The 22,491-nt window shown below is 37.2% G+C and overlaps 2 protein-coding genes and 2 long non-coding RNA genes across 20 annotated transcripts in view; 3 read left to right on the top strand and 1 right to left on the bottom strand.

Moving 5' to 3' along the window:
• Positions 1-139: 139 nt before the first annotated feature.
• PMCA (plasma membrane calcium-transporting ATPase 3) overlaps positions 140-22,491 on the bottom strand; it is a 55,141-nt gene continuing 32,789 nt past the window's right edge. For 8 of the 17 annotated variants that reach the window (XM_034329064.2, XM_076689378.1, XM_034329063.2 and 5 more), the window contains one exon: positions 11,339-13,864. In XM_034329064.2, coding sequence (XP_034184955.1) covers positions 13,355-13,864 — 510 coding nt within the window. In that variant the 3' untranslated portion in view covers positions 11,339-13,354. The other 9 variants (XR_013062469.1, XM_076689380.1, XR_013062470.1 and 6 more) reach the window with 9 other exon arrangements.
• Positions 2,977-7,587, top strand: LOC117606532 (uncharacterized). Its single transcript, XM_076689387.1, has 4 exons — positions 2,977-3,441; positions 3,530-3,727; positions 3,852-4,144; positions 4,275-7,587. Exons 1-3 carry the CDS (start codon positions 3,402-3,404, stop codon positions 3,962-3,964), a joined length of 351 nt encoding a protein of 116 aa, XP_076545502.1. The 5' UTR covers positions 2,977-3,401; the 3' UTR covers positions 3,965-4,144; positions 4,275-7,587.
• On the top strand, positions 4,278-7,587 carry LOC143305489 (uncharacterized). The gene is made up of 3 exons (XR_013062473.1): positions 4,278-5,360; positions 5,953-6,071; positions 6,300-7,587. It is a non-coding gene; the product is annotated as an uncharacterized LOC143305489 (long non-coding RNA).
• Positions 19,392-20,398, top strand: LOC143305490 (uncharacterized). The gene is made up of 2 exons (XR_013062474.1): positions 19,392-19,793; positions 20,205-20,398. It is a non-coding gene; the product is annotated as an uncharacterized LOC143305490 (long non-coding RNA).

Raw genomic sequence — 22,491 nt, 5'->3', positions numbered from 1 at the left:
CGTTTTTTTTTTTTTGCCTCTGACATTTTCTTTGTTAATATATCGTAGATGCATCAATTGGAACCGTCGTTTGCGACAATTCGCACCTTCGCGGGACGCGACCGTGTCTATCAAAGCCTACGTGAAATTAGTAGCGGTCTTTTTTTTGTTTTTTTTTTTTTTTAATTAAATTCTCATGAGACTAAGCTTTAACAGAATAGAGAGATCACCGCTCGGATTATAAGAAAAATGAAGATGGATGAAAGAGAAATAGAGAAGTGCATGGGATCTTTTTGAAAACAAAAATCTAAGTAAATAAAATGGCAGTGAGATCAACAGAGAAAGGGTAAGAAGAACGATGATAAATGAATAATAAAAATGTAATGATAATTTCATTGAAACAGGAAATAGAGAAGAAAGGAAAATTTAAAAGGATGATATCTAGAGAGGAGGAACGATGATTTAAAACGACCAATGAAGACGATAGTATATATCACGATGACTGCGAGGACGACGACGACGTCGACGACGATGGCATCGTTGTATGTGTACCGTACAGGTATCCGTAAGAACAGCGCGTCTTTATAATTGGCAGTGTAAGGCATATAGAGTGCTTAAGACTAGAATACGGTGCAGTAAATAGGCCTCTTAAAAGCCTGTTCAAACTAAGTCCTATATGTTTAAACGGACCCTACGAAAAAATCTGTGTCCGCGTAACGCAACGACGAATTACGAATTTCCGTGACACCAAAGGCGCGCGCGTACAAAGGAAATCATTTATCTTTCGAATGGATCGATTTCCTTTGTCGCGACACGTACAAACGAATCATAATGCTACTTCTGTCGAATAAAAAACTGGCTACTGACTTCATGGAGACGTTGGTAAACACGCGTCACGTTGTCTTTTTTGGATTTTATTTGGCAGCGGTTCTTAAAAACGTACAACTTATTTATACCGGCATTTGCAATGCGATTCGGGGTCCGTAGACGTAACTGCCCTTTAAAGGCCCGTTCTCGAACGACGTACTATACATATCTCTTAACACGTTGCGACCGAAGCTGGTAGATCTACGGTACTGTAAAACAAACTGTAACTGCCGACAGCGTAGATCTACAACTTTTAGACATATCATCCCGGGCTCAACGTGTCAAGACCGCGAACGCGTCACCGCAATCGAACAGCATTGGATAACAGAGAAAATCGTTCAAACAGGCGCGCTTCGTTCTCGATTGAAATCGACAGGTCCTGAGAATAATTACAGTATAGCCACACGAATAATGGAAGAAAATAATGAAAGATTAGTATGGCCAGACACGTTTTCTCATTCCTTTGCACAGTGTGTACGGATAACTGAATTTAATAAAAAAATAAGAAAAAAAAATAAAATAAAATAGGTGACTCGTCGAAAAAATTGTTCCTTTTTTGTTGGTAGATCGTAGCTATATATTTATTACTAAAAGTACATGCGGGTTTTCGTACCGTGGCGTGATTACGTCTTTACTATCAGGATCTTTGTATCAATTTAAGCGTAATAATGGCAATGTCGTGGCAACCATTTTCCCTTCTATATGCTTCGCTTATTATTTTTCATTTTTCTTTTTTACTTTCGTTGAATTACTCTTTCCCCTTAATTACGCGACATAGTAAAGAAGAATCGGTGCGAATATTCTGTCGTTTGTTTTTCATTTTAACACGCGAAGTAAGGCTAAAAAACAATGCGCATTCTTTTCAACTTTGTTTTCGGTAAGGCACCCCCAATGATGAGTATATTCACGGAAGTATTTAGCGATACAAACTAGTGACTAGATCATTTTTAAGTCACGCGAGAAAGAGCGAGGAAGAGAGAGAGAGAGAGAGACAGGGGGGCGAGAGAAGATAGAGAAGTTAACAATTAGAAAGGACAGAGAAAGCAAGAGAAGAAGAGTATTGCGAAGATTGTGCGAGGTAACGAGAGAGGAGTAGAATAGAAATGTGATGGATGACAGAAGGACAGATGGCAGTAAAAAACATATTGGGTAAACAATCAAACGAAAGAAGCAGAGAGAATAGGCGAGAAGTTAAGTAAGTAAAATAAAAGAGTAACAAGAAATGAGAATAAGTTTCTTATCACGCTAATCAAAGTAACGTCTTCTCACAGGTATTTCTCTCTGCCCCTTACTACAATTCCATGCGGTGCAACTTGAAACAACAGCGTTTTCATGAAATGATGGATAAAAAAAGAAAAAGAAACAAGGAAGGAGACTATGGTGTTGCAATGGGAAATAGAGAAATAGAGAGGGAGGATAGGGGGGGGGCAAGGAGAGAAAAGAAGAAACGTAAGTAACAACTAAACAGAAGGAAGGCAGTGGTGCGTTACTTTGGTATTTTATAATTGGTGTTTCGCACGGATCAACTGAGGTCCGCGACGATGTTCTCGTGGATAGTAGGTCATCGTCATCGTCATCGTTTCTTATTTTCTTTTCTAGATTCACCGTCTCTCGACTGAACGTGGCTATGGTAATGACGACGACCCAACCCCGCGTCACGATTTCTCTTAATATTTCTTTCTTTTGACTCGGTCAGGAAAATCGATCCTCTCTTTTCTTCTCGTCGAGGATCACAAAGCACGCTTCTAGTCGCAGTTTTTTTTTTTTTTATATATATATATATATATCTCTTTTTGAACGCGCTGGCCACGAGAAAATAAGGATGAGGATTATTACACATCGTCGAAAAGATTTGTCAACGTAACAACACATTATCTATGACCGTTGTGGCTGCTGGACATTCTCTTTCTAAACGGCAGTCTCGGTGTGACTGTGACTCGAGAGCCTTTCCACGTCTATCTCAGGTATGGTCAGCTCGTCTGGGTTGTTGTCGGCGTATTCGATGCTGCTCGTCTGCGAGAGCCGCTTGCTTAAGGACGACTGCTTTCTCAGTACCTCCGCCAAGGGAGTGCTGCTGTGCTCGCTCGTGTAGCGCGCGTCTAGGCCCTGCCGAAATGCGTTCACTACGCGGATCTGGAAACGGAAACCTTTCTATCAGTACATGCTCAACCGTCTCCTCCTTTACCACAAGATTGGCAGATACACCGTTAGATCAAAATCCATTTAGGGGACTGAGATTGATCCTCTCTATTTATTATTTTATTTCATAAACAACACTTGTATCATCTTCGTTCAATACAGATGATACAAGTGTAACTTTGGAACATAAGAAATATTTGATAATAATTTTGTCTTTTCTTTTCAGGATTAAGATGATCAATCTCTAAACAGATTAAAAAGGGACGTTTATGTAAATATAGAGGTATAATTATGTGTATGTATAAAGAGACAGAAAGCAGCGGCCACACGAATTACTAGAAGAACTAGGCGGGGCTTCGATACCCTGCGTAGCAAGGCAAAATAGTTAAGACACAGAATTTAAGGAAGCGACATCGATGGCACCATACTTAAAGTACTTTTTACAAGTTAACACAAGTATCTCTTATTTTTTTTTATATTTATATATATATATATATATAAAATATTTATCTCTTAAACCATTGTCTGTTGATTTTCTTTATAGAAATAATTGAAATTTATAACTCACCGACATCACCGCCTCAAACTATACTTGCAATGTCACGCAACACCACATGCACCCGTCGATGGCCGAATCTTCCACGCGATTTCGTTCCTCCGCCTGGTCTTGTTGCTTGGATAACGGCCCAGAAGAAACGAAATCGTCGAATGCTTCAGACACACGATCATCGGTTTCGATGCAGTAAGCGGATATGCGAGGCTTTGCTGAAAAGCTCCTCACGATTCCTCGATACTCCTTATTTTCTTTTTATTTTTTTTTCTCTCTCTCTTAAAAATATTCTTAAGCCAACACACGCTTGTTACAGATACGAATGATCGACAAAAAGCTGGTACGATCATCGTGTCTAAAACAACAACAGCAAAAGAAAAGAAAAATAATTCCACGCATATACACCTGGCATCGTATGGTGAGCTGTAATCCAGCGTGACAAATTGCAGGCTGCGAACTCACATGCATTGGCGTAGTCACGTTTTTGAACAATGCTATTCAATCATTCATGATGGTACCTCCCCTGCGTGGAAAGAAACAACCCCCATCCCCAAAAAAAAAAAGAAAAAAAAAAGAAAACACCCGAGTTTTCTTAATAAATACATGTAGGTATGTATGTTAATTAGATACACTGATATCTCTCTCTCTTTTTTTTTCTTCCTTCCTTTCTTGCATTTTCATGGAAGTGGCAGGAAAATGTGTCGCTTTTTTTTAATTTGCTCATTCGTTTGTTTGACAGAAAACATTGAGGGAATACTTACACGATACGCCGTGGAGAGAGGTCCCCTAAACCATTAGGCTGACGGTCAGACACTGTTTAACCTGGCCGAATATCCGGTTTAGCGTTTCACTAAATGCGTCTCTCCGGTACATTTTAAACATGCACGCAATACCACCGCGCTCTGCTGACCAACACAACTCTGTGCACTCCCGGGCAGAGAGATAACGACGGTTGTTCCACAAAAAAAATGGACTCTTTTCATTTTGTTTCTCTTTAAGCAGCTCACAGGTCGACACATGACCTCCTCATGATTCCCCGTTTCACGAGCGATACGTCTCCCCTCTGCTTTCTATATACAATTGAAAACTTTCTGTCCAACGCGAGTAGAGAATAATTCGCTTGCTCGAAGAACCTTCTGTCGGATAGGGATTGTTCTTGATACAGAGTTTAATCCCGATGATTCAGACAAAAGTCGTATCGATCGTGTCGCAAGAATCATTCAGAAATATAGACATTGTAAGAGAATAGAGAGAGAGAGTGAGAGGGGGTGGAGAGAAAGTCGACAGTATGAAGAGAAGAAAAGAAGGATCTTTTGATGAGTGACTCTATATGAGAATGCGACAGACCTTGATACGCTATTTGAAGATCATCAAAAGAAAAGTTAACGTTTCTTTGCCTCTTTATTATTGTCAATTCAGTTCAATTGATCAATATCCATGAATTTGTTTTGACTTTCAAACTGTTACAATGTAATAGATTGCTCTAGCGAGCGTTCTTGTATCGAAGCATCTTCCACGAGAAGTTTATTTTATCAGATAAGACTCCAGGCTTTTAAGAGAAACTGCTAATCAAATTATAGGGTGAAAATTGGGTCGATCGAACGTTTCTGGTATCATGTTTCATACACACATACAAGTACACACAAACAATAGAGGAAACCATTAGTCAACGATAGTTTGTTGATGGAAAACGTTCGATCAACGCTATGGAAATAGCTCGTGAAGTCTGCTATCTCTCAAGATCATCAGTTCGTTTAGAAACTTTCTTTGTAATTGAACGATGGTACATGTAAATGATTAGAAACGTCTGCTTAGAAAAAAATTTGTAAGTATTAAACGTGGTAAGATCATGATGCATGGAACAATAGTAACGTGCCTACAAACACGACGTGGATCGTGCAAGAAAACCAGAAGATTGTTCATTTCCAAATTCTAATTAGTTACATGGTTGATCAACTAAATTTGTACTTTGTACTACTTTCACCTTGAGTGTTTGAACCGTAGATGAAAATATTTAACATAGGAAAACGAACCACGTCGTACTGTAAATGCAATAAAAAAGTATTACTACTTGCTTACACGTAAGCAGAATTGGCCGAAGGATCAGCAAGTCTAATTAAGTAGAAAATGTTGCCTTTGAAAATCGAGCAGCAAATGCTACTGATACAGCAAATTTCAATAACTTGTGAAAACGAAAATATTGCCTCTGAAACTACACCTCGTGCCCTTTTCATTCAGCCTTGCGATCAAGAATCTTATTTCGATGAAAAATAACTAGCTTATCCAGAAAAGAAGTCTCAATTCAATTTCTCTTTATTAAGATAGAATTTTAAGGCAGTAACAATAATTTTAAAAGAATTTTTTCCATTGAAACAAGAAAGACTTGTAAATGATTCCTTTTTTTTTTTTTCTTTCAGAGAGATAGTGGCCTCATTTGGATCAATCGATAAGCAGTTGTACATTCTCGACATCAATGTTCTTCTAGCGAGCCGTTTTAAACCTCAAATCTATTTGTTATTGTATAACACTTGTGTAGGTATGTATGTCATCATGCACGTAGTACTAGGTGATCAGTGAAGTGCTCGATCTACCTTGTGTATGCTACTAATTGTAAACTACTGACTTGAGGTCAACTCAGTGAGAACGTAGTGCTACGTCATAAGTATGCTAATTAATAAATTGCGGTGTATCGTGTACTGTCCAAGTAAACGTTACGCGAAGGAATTTATATGTAATCAATTTCTAATTGAATTTAATTCAACAGTGAGGACAAAGAATCGACTCGCATGAAACATCATCGGTTGTCGAGATTCGTGAAGAATATAAAATAAAGAACGAGATGTAACTGGGGGGACAGAGAAGCGAACGAGCAAAAGCTCTAGGCTCAAGTGTAAATGTGGTCCGTGTTTGTAATGTGTATGAGTAACAGGAAGAAAAGATAAATTTGTACATTTTGTACATTGCAGACTAGCAAGAAAAAAAAGGGGACAGAGAATTACATAGAACTGTAACTGAATAGTAGAGCAAGAAGTTAAAAACCAAGTCTCTAGTCTTTTCATGTACACTTTATGTTTTACCAACAAATTTGTACTTCTAATTATAAACGAACATTGTTATAAAAAAAAATGAAAAAACTAGAGATAAACAAATATCATAGAAAAAGAAGAGAAACAGTGTAAAGACAGAAGAAGGAAGCATTTTTGCAGCAAAGAGGACTGATTGCGAACGTTATCACACAAAGAGCAAGTAAAAAAGCTTTAACAGTGAAATGTAAAACAGAATAGATTAGAGTAAAGGTAAAAAGATAAATCAATAGACAGACAAAAACTCTGTACGTATGTGTGTCTGTTGTGCTTGCATGTGTTTGTATAAGTGACGTCTATTTAGTATACATTGAGTAACAAACAGATAAATTAAGAATAGGCAGATAGGCAGACAGACAGACGGACAGACAGACAGACAGACAGACATAGTAAAAGATTAGAATTAGCGAAAGTGAGAAAGATAGAGCAGAGAGGAGCGCTTACAGCTTGGTCTGTCGAACTCTTGCTGTAGGGTACTGGTATCAAACGTTCCTGCAACTCGCCACCTATTACCTTCAAGAGCAAAGGATAATATCATGGTTATAACTGAACGCAACGAGCAGTACGCGCTTAGCAGTACACCACTTCTCGATAATCAGTTTAATTAAATTCGTTTTCTTTAAATATTTGTCCGAAATTTTTAACAACACCGTTACTATACCTTTTCGGCACCTTTTAACTAATGATACTTGGTCTCCTTTGTCAATCTATTTCTTAACTGTACTGCTCTAATTATAAACAATTTCATTGACATAGATCACTTTGTGTAAAAGCAATATTTCATAAAGCTAAAAAGTGCCTGAATATCCATAATCACCAAAAGAAGAAACTGTACATTAAAACTAGAAACCCTCCATAATATGTATTATAAGATTATATTCATGTGAGATTAGATGCATGTAAGTCAGCGAAATTCGATTGTTATGAATTGTGTGGAGAAAATGAAAGTAAAAAAAAAAAACAAATTAACAGAGATTCATATAAGCAGAAACCGAGAATAGCTTTGTAACATGCAACGCAAGATAATAACATTTTCGAAATTTCACCCTCGTTAAATATTACAATGAGAACCGCTACTTGAACATCCTTTTAACATCTGATAAAGTAAGGTCCTCGATTTACGCCTAGCATTGTTTCTTTATAATGTTCAAATTCAAAGTGTTAACAGTGATATGTAATAACACTGATTTTATTAGAGAGTATTCTATAAATTGTGTCATAATAAAAAGAGTAAAACACTGATTAAGCGTTATATAAGTCGATAGAATATTCTGTACAAGCCTTCAAGAATGTATGAGAACATCAACTTAAGTAGAATGTACTTGAAAAGACTCGGCCTCGGGTCAGTAGAATACCGCGCGTCTAGTCAGACGTGCGGAAGTAGAATATCGCGTGTTTGGTCAGACGCATGCTAGTAGAATACTCCGTAACTGATGCGCCACCGGTCAGTAGTACAAGACAACGATTGGCGCAACGCGATTCAGTGATACATTCTGCGAATGGTCAGCCATGCAGAATTCCACTGAATCAATGCAATATATTGCAAAGTGCTTTCTGAATATCATGTATGTAGATCTTATGATATAAATCGATTTACGAGCGAGAGCGGCGAGTTACAAAACACGCAGGTAATCCTAATTAACCGAATGGTTCAACAAATGCAGTGAAATATTAAGTGAGAGCTACGTGCTGGTGGTTCAGCCGCAAATAGTGTGCTCTTGAAGAGCTTGCTTGTTTTTATCACTTAGCATGTTGAAATTAGAACAATATTTAGTACCATTGACATTGATTAATGATTAATTTATTCTCTAAGAACAGTTGATATAATCTTCATTCATAAAAAGGAATGAAAATATTGTGTGAAGGTAAACCTGAGTATTCATTTTGTCTTTGAAAGAACATTGTGAGTTTGTGTGCAAGAGAATATGTTATCTAATATAAGCCAAGCACCACAGAAATACTTCTATCAATATGTGCATATATCATTTTAAGTAGCATTTTCACTTTGATCTTAATTTTGAATTATTATTAGGTACTCGAATGTTCCTTTAATATTAATAATTAATGACATGCAATGTCTTAGAACGAATTTAGTACGGGAACGTAGTAGCTAAGAACCAGAGTGAAAATGAAGTTTGAAGAGCCAAGGTGACTTTTGTTCAGAGCCTTACAGGTGCAAGCGTATAGTGTGAAATTTAATTTAAAGTGAGAAGCAAACAAAAAATAAAATTCTTTTTGCTGTACTCTCTGACTCTAAAAGACTAATTTTCCATACTCTCCTTAACATTCCATACCTTTGTAACATTATCAGAATATAAGAGTGAGTAAAAAAATATCATTTAACAACGCTTGGAGTAGTAGTTACAATGATACATTTAAGGCAAATAGAAAACGATCCAGAGACAAATTTACAGACGAGCTACAATTGCCATTAAGAATCAGAGTTCTGTTTTATTTCTGCAGACCTTCTCCACTCTGAGTGATTCAAATAATTCTCTCCATTTGGTAAAAAGAAATTAATCTTCTGCACTGTCTGACTATATTTTTGTGCTACCATTTTTCAATTTTGAAATCTGTACTTAGAAAGCAATTGTAGTGAAGATACTTGGAAATGTTTGTATGCCCTCTACTGATCGGCTTTAATCAAATAACATTCGAATAACGTGTCTTAAACTTTATTTTATAATAATAACAATAATAATAGTCGCTAATAATAATTAATTAAAAATTAATAATATATATTTATATGTGTATATATATATATATATATATATGTATGTATGGTATATATAAATATATATAAATATATAAATGTTATATTCCCTACGTGTAATTGTTATAATCAATTATCATCATCGTTTCAATGTAACAGATTAATTTATTAATGCGTTAATATTAAAAAACGTTTAATATTTTATCTTTGTCTATTGTATATTCAACGCATATCTGCACCGGATGGTAACTTGCGAATACATAGCGTTTTTCACAAGATTTATATATGTATTTTCTTTTTCTTTATACTGACAAGAAAATTATAGCAAGCAATTATTCAGTCCTACTGCGCGTATTAGAAATATAGTTTCTTTCTGCAACGAGACTTTGTTAAATAGTTTTATGTACACGTGCCAAAGTCTCTCTATTAAGTCTCTCGGCATACCTTTTCCACAACAAATATCGTTATCGCGAAGCGTACTGATTAACTTTTCCATCTCACCGCGAGGAATCCTATACAGAATGGATCAGCGATAGGAACAAGATGGCTTTTGTTGAATTCATTGATTGGAACACTTGGAAACTGAACCCTTCGAATGTCCCATATTGTATATTTAACGGATTTTCAAATGAAACAAGAGGTGAGCACGTGAAAAATAAAACAAGCAAAAAGTGGCTGATTTATGTACAGCAATAACGACCCACTGAAATTATAGTACTTTTGTCAATGCACCTATATCCACAGATTACAATGCATTCAAATTTCTGGGCTCAAGTTTTTCAAGGCCTGATCAGAGGCACAATAGAAAATTACTATCAGTTAAGCAAAATTTTAATGAGATTTTCAGGAACGACCAACAGTCCAGTTGCAAACTGATCAACAAAGAATTAACAAAATCATCTGATGCTAACGCGTATTTCATCAACAAGTGCAACTGGACTTGAAAAATTCTTAGCCATCAGAAAAGACCTAACTTCTAATGATCTTTAGCCTTTTAGTTGTCCTCAATTTTGTTTTCCAATCGCGCACAATCCTGGCAGTGGAGATCGGTTTTAAATCAAGGTGTACACTTATTGGGTGCACGCTATCTTTCCTGTGATTAAAAGGTAATGCAAAAAGGAATCCCTCAAAGCCTCGTTTATCATATGCAAGCAGAGGAGTACTGAGAGGATTCTTTTTTTTTTTATAAAACCTGTTAATCAAGAACGGAAGTTAGAGTGCAACGTACACACCTGGTGTATTAAGTAGGCGACACTTTGTATCACCAATGACAAGTAAAATATAAGTGCTGTGTTCCTCGTTCGCTATCCATCTTTGGAGTGTGGAAAGAAACTAAGATGACGATGTCCTTTATAGTGACTTTTGGTTCAACTACAAAGTGAAACCTTGATCACCTTATCGCTTTGCCTTCTTTGATCCTCTGTAAATATTTAAGAATCGTTTAATCTCCTGATCTTTAACTGTATGAAATTTTAGAAATGTAAAGTTAAAAAAAAAGGAAAGAAAAGAAAAGAAACTTAAAGTACTTACTTTATTTATTTTGAAACACTTATTGTAATTTGAAACTGTTTGGTAATTCAGTATGAAAAATGATGGATCAAGGTTTCACTGTGCTTCTGAATGAGAAACTGGAAGGGAGACGAGGACAGCGACGAGATTCAATCTCGCAATTAAGTACGTCCTTTCACCATTTTTGTTCACGAGGCTCCTTTCTCTAACAAAAAAAAAAAAGGCTTCTCATGAAAGCTTCTCTATAGGCAGACTATAGAGTCCACAAGTCGACCCTTTTACTGCTAGCCCTGTTCCCATGATTTTCAGTGTCATGCAATTGTCTTGCACTGTTAAGCAAGTGTGGAAACCCCAACAAGCTGTAGGGAAACCGAGCTATAAAAGAATTTCTTCCAGACATGAAAATGAAAGATCTGAAAATGGTACACAGGGTGTTCGTACACAGTCACAATCAAGAGTTCCATAGAAGAATAAAATAATTATTTAAACCACTCCGTGTGAATTGCTTAAAAACAATAATGAATATATTTGTTAATTTAAAATTAAATTTAACACGCTTAACAATAATAAAATGACCCATTTTTATATAGCTATGTATACATTGTAGCTTCTTAGCTGTTGATTCTTTATATCATAAGTTGCTCAAAATAATTTGAGGATCACCCTTTGAAATCATTTCATTAACTCAGCCTAAAATGTAATTTCATAACTTAAATATATATAACAATTTTCTTGATCCTCAAATTGTTTCGAACAATCACCGATGTCATTAGTTTGTGCTGAGCTTAACGAACAACCATATACAGCAATAACATCTTGAATCTTGAACATGATTTACTTCAAATTTCCATTGGTTCAGAATGGAACGAGACATACGCATAAAAAGGCCTTTGTTTTCATAATCAATCACGCATACAAATTCTCAACAAGTAACTGAAACAAATGGAGACTTTACAAACACCCTGTATAATACTTCCAAGTATACACTAGGTACTAAACAAGTGAGCAATGATGATTACAAATCAGATAAGTCACAATAATCAATTAATTATAACAGAGAAGAGAGTTGACTGCAACAGAATGAATGAGACTGCAAGGGTTACTGTTTTTGTTGATTCAAGAAGCCTATTTTTCATGACGAATAGAATTCTCTGAACAAAGATGCAGGCTTCAAGAAGAGAAAATACAAGATAAGTACTGGAGGCGCTGAATCTATATTCCAACTCAACCCAACTCATTTTATAGTTCATAGAAAAGTTTCTTATGAAAACTGGATGAGAGTTAATCACGTTAATCGTTTCATTAACGGTGGATACAAGTTCAGATTCAATCTCATGGTGAACAAGCAGGTCGTCATGTAAATGGTGAACGTATGGTATGTGAGAAGACAATTAATCAAGCAAGCAAGTACTTAAGCCGAATCAACGTGCGAACAAATAATAGGCAGTCAGCCTAACAAATGTTTGAATAATTTGTAATTAGCTTTCGCTTTATCACGTTTCAATTAAATGATTATTAAAATAATCACAGGTAGGATATAAATTAGGGAAGGTGAATAGACGAATTAAATGATCAAAGGACGAAGGCTCTGACTAATTATGATCATGGACTTTTCATATGGAATTATTCCTTATCATTATTAAGCCAGAGCAATAATTACACCTGAATAAGAATGAAGATACTCGGTCCCCTGACAAGGAACAAGAGGGAAGCTGAACAAGCAGTCTAATATATTGAAATTCATGCTAGACGAACATTTTCAAAGCTGGTATACTGTGTTCACTTCGGATAGAAGCTCGCGTGAAACAGTACTCTGTCTCCCAAACGAGCCTTAAGTACTTGTAGCTCTCTCTCTTTCTCCCAGAAGCAGATGAGGATGGAGTGAACGACGAATTAAAAAAGTCCCTCAGAGCAAGAGAAACAGAAACTGACGGTCCTCGGGATAAAAGTAAAAGTCTCTGAGAGCAAGAGTAGGAAATAAAATTTTTTCCACAGAATAAAATTGAAGAACAGGAGGAAACTTCCTCTTCGTTAGGTAATCAGTTAAAATGCAAAGAGTAAGAAACAACTACAAACGTCCCTTAGGACTTTCGGAGTACAAGAAGCGGGTAAATAACACTGTACAGCGTCCAATGTGGACAGAGAATGTCGATAGTCTAATAAAATAAAAAAGACTGGTGATACATCTCGAGCAAGCAATCGCGTTAAAATACAAGAAGTAAAAAAATAAAATCTGCGACAAGTTAATTGAGTATCATCGAACGACCATGAAGAGTCGCGACTAAAAGAGACAAGACACTTTGTTGCCATGAAACAGAGGTAACAGATGATCTGTGGAGAAAAGAAAAATCAAGGAAGAGAAAGGGAGAGAGAGAGAGAGAGAGAGAGGGAGAGAAAATGAAAAGTAAAATGAAAAGCGACAAAGATCGATAGAAAGTTAGAAAGAGTAGTAATGTGAGAAGATGGGGTAGAGGGCTAAAGGGGGGTGTAGAGTGGCGACACGCAAAGCTGCCTTTAAATGCTGGTCTCATGCACGAGCTTCGTCAATTCCGGGAGAGCCAGATTATTGGAGCTGAGAAGCAGGGAGTTTCCTGTGTTGCTGTCTTTGTTGTTGCTGTTGCTACTCTGCATCTGCGTATGGTTGGGGCTCAGGGCCTGGTTTAGGGCGCTATTGGACGAGGATCTATTGTCATTGGTGGTGTTAATGGTATTATGATGGTTGTACGCGTTGGCTGATCCAGTAACGGTGAGCAACAACGGCGACGTCAAGTTGTTAGCCGACTGCATCCTGGCTGCTGCTGAATGGTCCACCAGGAGATTCTGATCGGCGCTCTTGTTAGGCAACTTGCCAGCGTTCAGCGCGGTGTTTGTCGGGTCTTCGTCAATGTATGTGAAGTCAGAGAGTGGTCGGGGCCCGGTGTGGCTGCGTGAGCTGCGCATACTGTGTAAGCTGTGTAAACTATGGACAGAGCGTCGCTCCTCCAAATCTTCCAGAGTCGACTTGAACGCTCTGATTACTCGAAGCTGCAAAAACAGGGAAGAGGATGTTCTATCAGGAAGCGAGGAGGCAAGCCAGCGACACACAAGCACGCCATACTCGTATTTATCTTGTGTGTGTCTCATATATAAGTATATATACGTATATATCTCTCTATATCTAGATATACTTATATATGTATATATATTTCTTTTGGTGGTGCAGTTGTTCTCATTGTCAGTTTTGTTTGTTTCAAGTGTCTGTGCGTCTGTTCTTTTGTATTCCTCTCCTCTTCTTTTTCAATAGGAAAGGGACACGTATAGTGTTCCGGTTCTTGCGGAGATATCTGAACACTGGACGTGTGTGTGTGTGTGTATGTGTATGATGTATGGTGTTGAGGTGCACATCGTTGGATTATTCTCTTCGTCGTGGACTTGGTTGCATTTCACCCGAGTTCAGGCTTATATAAACTGCGCTATGGGGCGTAACTCTACCGCCTAGCGTGCGCATGCACGCGTCTACCTTTTACTGTGCGTACCTACCTACGCGGGCAGGCGGAAAGCCGCAGCAGTTTGCAAGGGCAAGGTATAAACTACCTACAATTATCCCCTCTCTCTTCAGACCACTAATCAGTCAACCTGGACACCTAAATCGAACATCTCGTCAAACTCCCTGAAAGCAGAATCATCCTTACTTCTTGCTTCTGAATCAATGAGCTCACTCCCTGAAAGGAAAGGACATATCAGAAACAAGAAAAAAGGAGAATTCTGGAGCAAGAATTAACCCTCTAGAGTGAATAAAATCAATAAAATACTCACAAATTTTCCTGAAAAACAATCAACACGGTGGTTGAGTCTAGAACCACAATTAACTTAAAGAGTATAATACACAAAATGTCAACTTCAGGTATCGAAAAGACACCTAGGATGAATGAGAAACATTAAACAGGGTACTTCCGTTTGTAGCCAATTAGAAATGGTCCGTAACAGTCCTGAACAGAAAGCTACAGTGTGGGCTCTAATTCTTTGATGAAGCACACGCTTGAACCGCAACCTGTCGACGATCACGAGGAAAGAAATAGTGTGACAACTTGCAGAGAGAAAAAGAGAGAGAGAGAGAGAGAGAAAGAGAGAGAATGAAGCGAAAGTAGAAAACAAGGTAGAAATAGTGTAAGTGTACATTGTAAAGAGAAAGAAATAGAAACGGAGAAGAAAAAAGAGTTACAGAAAGCAAAGAGTGAAAAGTAATTTCACTAATTCTTGGTGATTAATACTACTTGCTAATATTTTCATTTTAATCTTATTTTGTAATTAATTTTTCATTCTTAAACAAGTAGAGTCAGAGACACGTGATTTCCAATTCAATTAGCTTATTTCCTGATCCTTCAGTCCTACGACATTGTAGTAACCAAATAACACTATTCTAAGTGTCAACAGTTCCCACATTAATTAAGTATCACTTTCAATTAAGTACACAATTCGATATATCCATGACGATTAAAGTTTAACGCTTGAATCCCAATACTCTATTACAGAGTATGGTATCTTATTCGCTCCCCATAGATGCCTCCTCCTAATCCCCTTTGTTTCATTCAGAAACAGTCCTGTGATGGAGATATATCTGGGAGGAGCCGATTACATGCCGGCAAATAGCTTGTTACAACATAGGTGGTAATCGCAAAGCTACTAAAAGCTTCTGCTCGACGAGATCCTTTGAAGGATTACGCGGACCACTGCAACAAAGTCAACCTTTCTATGCCACTCGCGCGCAATGCCGTGTTAGAAATCAAATGAACAAAACACACACGCGCCACGCAAAGACAATGCACAATATGAGCAATCGTGCACACTCGCACACTGAATGGATCAAACGCAATTGGGGTTAAAACAGGAGGATGATTGGTGTGTGCCTCGGGTGTCAAGGAGATTGCTCTCTTTCAGCTTTCAGCGATCAAGATTAGCCAGCATTTACTTGTGGACTATAGAAGGAAATAAAGAGCAGTCACGGAACTTTCTTTCAGCCCTTTCCTCAATGTATATCTAAAGAAAGCTTTACGCCTGAAAAATTTACATTCCAATCAGCAATCAATAAATACTGATAAAGTTGATCAGTTAACTGAAGTAGAAGAACAAAAGAAGCAAACTCTACCTGCACCTAAACACACAATGGCAGAAGGAGTTATGGAGTGGTTCTCTTGAGAATGTTGTAACAGACTTGTTCAAAAGTCAGGGAAAAAGTAGACTCTGTTCTGAGAGGCAGGAAGAGATAGGAACTTTCTGACACACCGTGAAACTTCTTCCAAGACAGAGGATCTGCAAAAGAGAAAGGCAAAGCAGTTATATCGGTTGATTTTTAAACAAGACTTTTCACGGCCTGTCTGTCTAGAAAAATATGCAAGGAAAGGACAAAGGCGAACAGAAACAAGCAGCAGAGACGGGACAGGAGAAAGAGACTTTGCTTGACGATGTAACACTTCAAGCTGAATGTCTTATTAAGACAGTCTCTTGATGCGAAAAGGATTCGCGTTGACTTTGGCTGGTTAAACACACGAACGCACGAACCACATGGCCGCCACGAAAAAATGCTTGCGTTTGTTCTAACAGTCGCAGTTATTGAATCATAGGATTAAGTATGGATACGATACAATTGGGAGTACACGCAGCACACAATCATATCAGACAGCTATAGACTACTGAAAAAAAGAGAGCAGGCGGACGGTGGTCTAGAAGCACAAGAGGCTCTTCCATCGACTTCACCGGCCAGCCCACACTCGCTACACAAAAACACAGTGGTGTAACGAAACATCGTTCACTGTATCAGTGCTATGAAACCGTCGCCGTCGTATCTGCTCCACTTTTCTTCTTATATCGTCTTCTTTGTATAGAATATGAAACGATTAAAATGTAATTTTTCAAACACTGTACACAAAGTTAGAATTTCTTGCATCGAACTCACTGATCCAACTTGTCCTACGTACGGTAGCACAGAATCTTCCTTTTCTCTTTATACCTTTCAAAATAGATCCCACTGGCCTTGGGCCCTTAAAACTGAGACTTTTTCAAGTGGTCACATCCAGTCCGACGGCGACGTTTCAATCGGCACACCGTACGTACGTCGACGATCCGTCCTGTGTATGCGTACGTATGGCAAAGTTGACGATACAACGAATTATTAACGGCAGGCGATCTACATGAGCTACGTACTTGTTTGTACTCCGACAGGATAAGTGTGGCGGCGGGCAAGACTGCCGCCCCGTTATACCTCAGTCTCCCGAATGGGTTCCGCTGGCTAACAAACCACAAATCATACCATCAGTCTTAATTTCTATCCTCTTCTTAATATCATTACTTTTTTTTTTTTAGGCGTGTTTTTTATTTTTTGCGTTTGCGTCAGTATTTAATTCCTATGTACACTGGCGTGTGTGTCTCATTTCGTGTGTCTTTTTTATTTGATTCTGTTTCTTTGGTAAAATTGTATCTGTTGCTGTTGTCGTTGTTGTTATTGTTTGCCTCCTATCTCTTGTCAGCCAAGCTTCCAAACGTTATTTTACGCCTCCTGAACAAGTTTCTTATAGGATAGCACGTGTGATGAAGTGTTAGGACAGTCCTGAGGGACCGTAAGCTCAGTCACTATGGAATACTGTTCATTATTTAACTGTCTAGAATTGCTTCAGCAAACTTGATCAATTTTCAAGGATCACTTGCATGATTAAATCGTTTCTCAGACAGTTAAATTCTTTTCGGTAGTTTCCAACATCAATTCTGAATAATAAACCAAGTAATCTGAGCTTCTGTGATCGAAGTGAAGCTTGAAAGCTTGCGAACAACAGAATTGAATCTGGCAATTGCTACATGCAAGCGTTTCTGGATTCGACGAGTTCGTTTCTCGATCCTTGACTCGAAGAGTGTCGAGGAAACAATGAACACGGTTCATCCCATTAAAAGCTTCTACTTGGTGGTATCGAGAAGCGAAGCCGTGGAATATTGTGGATAAGAGAAGTAACGAGTCCAGTAGATTCTACAAACCCAAAATGACAAGATGAATGGTTTAGAAGTTGATGCTAAAGTCATGAATAAAAAGTTATCAAAGGAATGATATTCACGAGGAATTAACAATATCTGTTGAAACCTTTTTTGAAAATCACAGTTTCAATGATCCTTGTTCCAAAACTCCAATACCATCCTTCTGAACCATTCTTTGTACTCCTTTGACCGGAAGGTCAGGAAACGTATTTCCTGATATCTTTCCCTTTTCTTTCCACCAAAGAAACTTTGTACCAATGTGTACTGTGCCTGGAGAGCTTGGTTGGTTGTGCAAGATATAATATCTCTCGTGTCTGCTGTCAGTTGTTACGTGACGTTTGTGTACATGTTAACTGACTGCCAGTTTCTTGCAGATATTTCTTTTTGGTGTCGTGTAGACGGCAGACAGATATGAACAGACTGTGCACGTACATCATATATTCTTAACAGCACACGCACCCACATTGAGAGACACACAATGCATTTGTCACATATGCACAGTTTGTACGTTAATGGTATATATATATATATATATATTACAGCAAAACGGCACACACACTGCAACAAGTAAAGAACAGAAATAAGACACAAAAGGAGCAAATCAGCCAAACGGAATCGCAGGTGTTCTGCTGGAGCATGTGGTTAATGCTTGTCTCTCTGTGAGCAAGAGAAACATAGAGGATGCAACAGAGTATTATTGTAGTTGTTTGTTCATAGTATTGTTAATATGTCGACACTGTTTGCCCATATATGTATCTTTTCTTAATAGTTTCCTGGCGCGAATACTGCATGCAGTTTACACGCATAGCACACGTACAAGGTACTCTGAGGCTGCTTTATTTTCATAGGTGCATCTCTTGTGAATCAACTTCTGAGCTTTGGGAAAGCTTCTGCAAGAAAGAAATTGCCTGTGCCTTGTGAGTTCAGAATCATTGTGGCTGCTTTTTTTTTTTTTTTTTTTTCACTTGTATGTCTTGGACATGAAGTTACTCGTGGATACATGTATGTAAAATGTTGATGAGAATGATGACGGAACCTGAGGCAAAAGCTTTTTGTTAAACGTACTTCATTTTTTAGTAAGTAAGCATAGTAGTTGAATGATGGAGCTGGTACATTTGTGTAGATGGGTTCTTTCGACAATAACTTTCTTGTGTCCCTTAAATTTTTAATTGTCAAAGATAAGATTTCTGTTAAGAAAGCTAAAAAATGTTCTGAAAGCGAGCATGTTAGATGAGATACCGAAGAATGTTTTTGACACATTTACCATAGATCATGGATTGATAATATACTTTGCTTGAAGCGTGTATATATATATATATATGTATATATAAAATATCCAACGTCTACTGCCATAGCAGAGATTCTTTAAATAATAAAAATGGAAAAACGTTTACCTTCACGATATTGAGTTCTCACATTGAAAAGTATACTTGTGTAATGTAGAGAAGTTTCAGCAATACCTTTGCTCAATAAAAAGATTAAATAAAAAAAAAAAAAAGAACTTCAGAAGCAAACATCAAAAACATGTACATATTCATTCTCAATGCTCGACAATATCCTGTATCATATGGTATCGGTAAATCACTTAATAGCACACTGTAAAACTGAATAGTCCCTGAAACTGAACATTGTGTCAATAAAAAAAAAAAAGAGGAAGAAAAAAAAATGGAGTGAACTTAATTAATATGAAAAATTAGTAAATGTTAATGTACTGTATAATTAATTTTTCAAAGATGAAAAAAAAAAAAAAAACGTCTCGATGATCACGTATATACGGACAACTTATATACGTACATACATACGCACAGACGTGCATGCAACACTTTAGAATCAATGGAAAGAAGAGAAAACCAAAACTAGGATCTGGGTGGAATAGAACAAACTGAATGTTTGGGCAAATTTTCTTTCAGCTTGATTTTCTCTTTGCGTACATAAGAAAACAGAAATAGAAATTGTGAGTTTTGGTGAATTAAATAAAGATTATTGTGCTTTATGCTTGAAGAGAAGAGTTAAGTGAATTTTCTAATTACTCCAAGCATTTATCGACACTTTGCTGACTACAACTAGTTTATTTTATATTCTAAGGTAAGAATTCTTTATAAGCGAATTTGTAGATAGTATTGATTATTTTTAAAAATAACTTGTTACTGTGAGAGAAGTGGTAGCAAAGTTGGAAACTTTGTAGCATTACATCAAGTTCTATAGCCAGCAAAGTTCAATATAAAGTGCATAGGTAATAAAGACATAAAAGTTAACAAGAATCTCGTCAACATTTAATTTCTCTTCTCTTCAAACAGGAAGTATTTGATAACTCTGTTTGAAACAAAATATGAAAAAAAAAAGGATGGCACATGTTTCTTTGCAGTTCATTAATTGATAGACGATAAAACAATGAAAAAATATTTTTAAAAAATAGCATGTATTACGCGAAAGAAGCGAGTAGAAGCTCGCAATTTGCAAGCAAAATTGACAGAAGGACAGGCCATCAGACAATCATATAAATGAAATTCAAAGAATACAAAATGAATATATAAAAAAAAAAAAAAAAATACAGAATTTCTTTCAATCAGAGAAACCAAGGTGAGCGTGAATCAACGTTCATTAAAAATAGCAATGTTAAGAAGAGAAGAGACAGGAATAAGATAGAGAAAACCAAGTACGTCAAACGGAAAGTCACCAGTAAGAAGGGAAACTCAAAAGAGCCAAACTGGTTAATGAAAAAGAAAAAAAAAAACGAAAGTGTAAGAGAACAAAACGAAAAGAAAAAACAAACTGATAATAATTATAAAGAATTAATATTTAAAGAACGGTCAAACAGTGCGGAGATTGGACTTGCGGACTAACCATATAGTAATCCTGAGAGGGGGATCTGCCTGTCACAGATACATTCTGCACCAGAGTTCTATTGCTCGTCTGAAAGTAGGTTATACACATTCAATTTATATAATTAGCTTAACTGGATTCGTGGTATCTATAATACTTGTTTTGTTTGTTTGTTTTTTTAATATAGCTTACAATAATGTAATTCATAAAAGGACATACACATGAACTGAATGAATTAAACTTATATGTTCATTCATCATCATCATCATTTTTGTACTTATTGTTTCTTTGCTTTACCTTGCTAAAGTGAAGAGTAGTGTTACGAGGATAAGAAGAAAGGAAATAAGAGAGAAAGCGAAGTAAGTCAACAGAATAAAGAAGGTAGAGATTTCTTTCGTTTTCTTTGGACCATGCAATCGTTCCATCAAACTTGTAACAGTAACTGGTACGGTAAGATACTTCAGATGGAGTTTCTTGCATGTCCAAAAGGTGTACTCGTAATAAATTGGTAAGGTCGTAATGGTGTAATATGTAAATAATTTACACGATCACGAGCCGCGGTTACGTTATTTATGGCGCTAGCTTCATCAGGTTTAACCCGTTCCCTTACAGAGAAATGAAAGAATGAGAAAAAAGAAAAGGAACAGAAAAATATATGAGACACAGAGGCGTCGTCGACGAGGAAGGGCAGCTTGTTTGTCCTTTCCGACTCTCGCTCGAGCATCGATTAATAAAATTCATCCTTGAACACATCACCCTGTCCGTTGTCTTACAAGTCTAGAAATGTCAGTCAGTCGTGAAATATCAAATCCTTTTCCAAGGATCCTTTATACTCTGTCCTGTGATTAAACGTGTCTTCGTTTTCCTCTCCTTTCAGTATCAAAGAAGACTCTTGTACCTTGTACATTTATAATAGACTACCGTGAACCCTTAAACGTTGCATATATTTCAAAGAAAATTATACATGGATACTCGACGTAAGCTTTGGAACAGAAAGATGGAACGAGGACTGCGTGGACCACTGCTAACTTGGTACTAATGATCAGACTCGTGCCTCTACGTCGAGCATACTGATGACTCTAGCCTAGTCTAGAACATCTACGTGCTTCTAAAGGGTGTCAAATGATCAGGCAACGATCGTCGAAGGTGACACAAGCTGGAGAGGTCGGTCTACCATAACCATCCTACACTTTCAAGTGTAAGTAAATATCTGTTCAACCCTGATGAAGGGTCAGAGTACTTTCGCGAAGACTTTCTTCTCTGAAGAGAAAGTAAGATTAACGCTATAATTCACTAATTGCTATGTGGCAGTGAGCGTGTTAAGTCTGTACGAGTGTTATCCTAATAAGGTATCCTATCCATTTGAAAAAATACAGTTCTAACTAAAGATTCAAACCTTTCTTTAAGTACAATTGCCTCTTCTAATCGAGGAAAAGTAATGTTTCTCCCAGAGTATCCTTCGCCTTAGGAACTTTATTCAAAGTTAATGGCATCTGGAAGACATCTGATGTTCATGAAACAATCTAGAAAAGTTTATCGAGGAACAGGTACCCGAAGAAGATCGTTCGGCTTGAAAAGAAACGGCTCTCCAGCTATTAGACGCTGTAGGGGGAATTTGCTTAATCGTCGAGCTTTCTTTCTTTCTGTGGCTAACGCGAAGTAATTATCGAGAGGGTAAAACGCAAGGTACGCATCGTCGAGGTAACACGGCAAAGAACTCAAATGAAAATGCAAACCAAGGTAAAGAACGTTCTGAACGTAAACGAGTAAAACGAAATGATACCAACGAAAAATAAAAAAAAAACATGTATGGAACAAAGTATATAACT

The sequence above is a fragment of the Osmia lignaria genome, chromosome 8 (genome assembly GCF_051020975.1).
Source record: "Osmia lignaria lignaria isolate PbOS001 chromosome 8, iyOsmLign1, whole genome shotgun sequence".
Lineage (NCBI taxonomy): Eukaryota > Metazoa > Arthropoda > Insecta > Hymenoptera > Megachilidae > Osmia > Osmia lignaria.
This window is presented reverse-complemented; position numbering and strand designations above follow the sequence as displayed.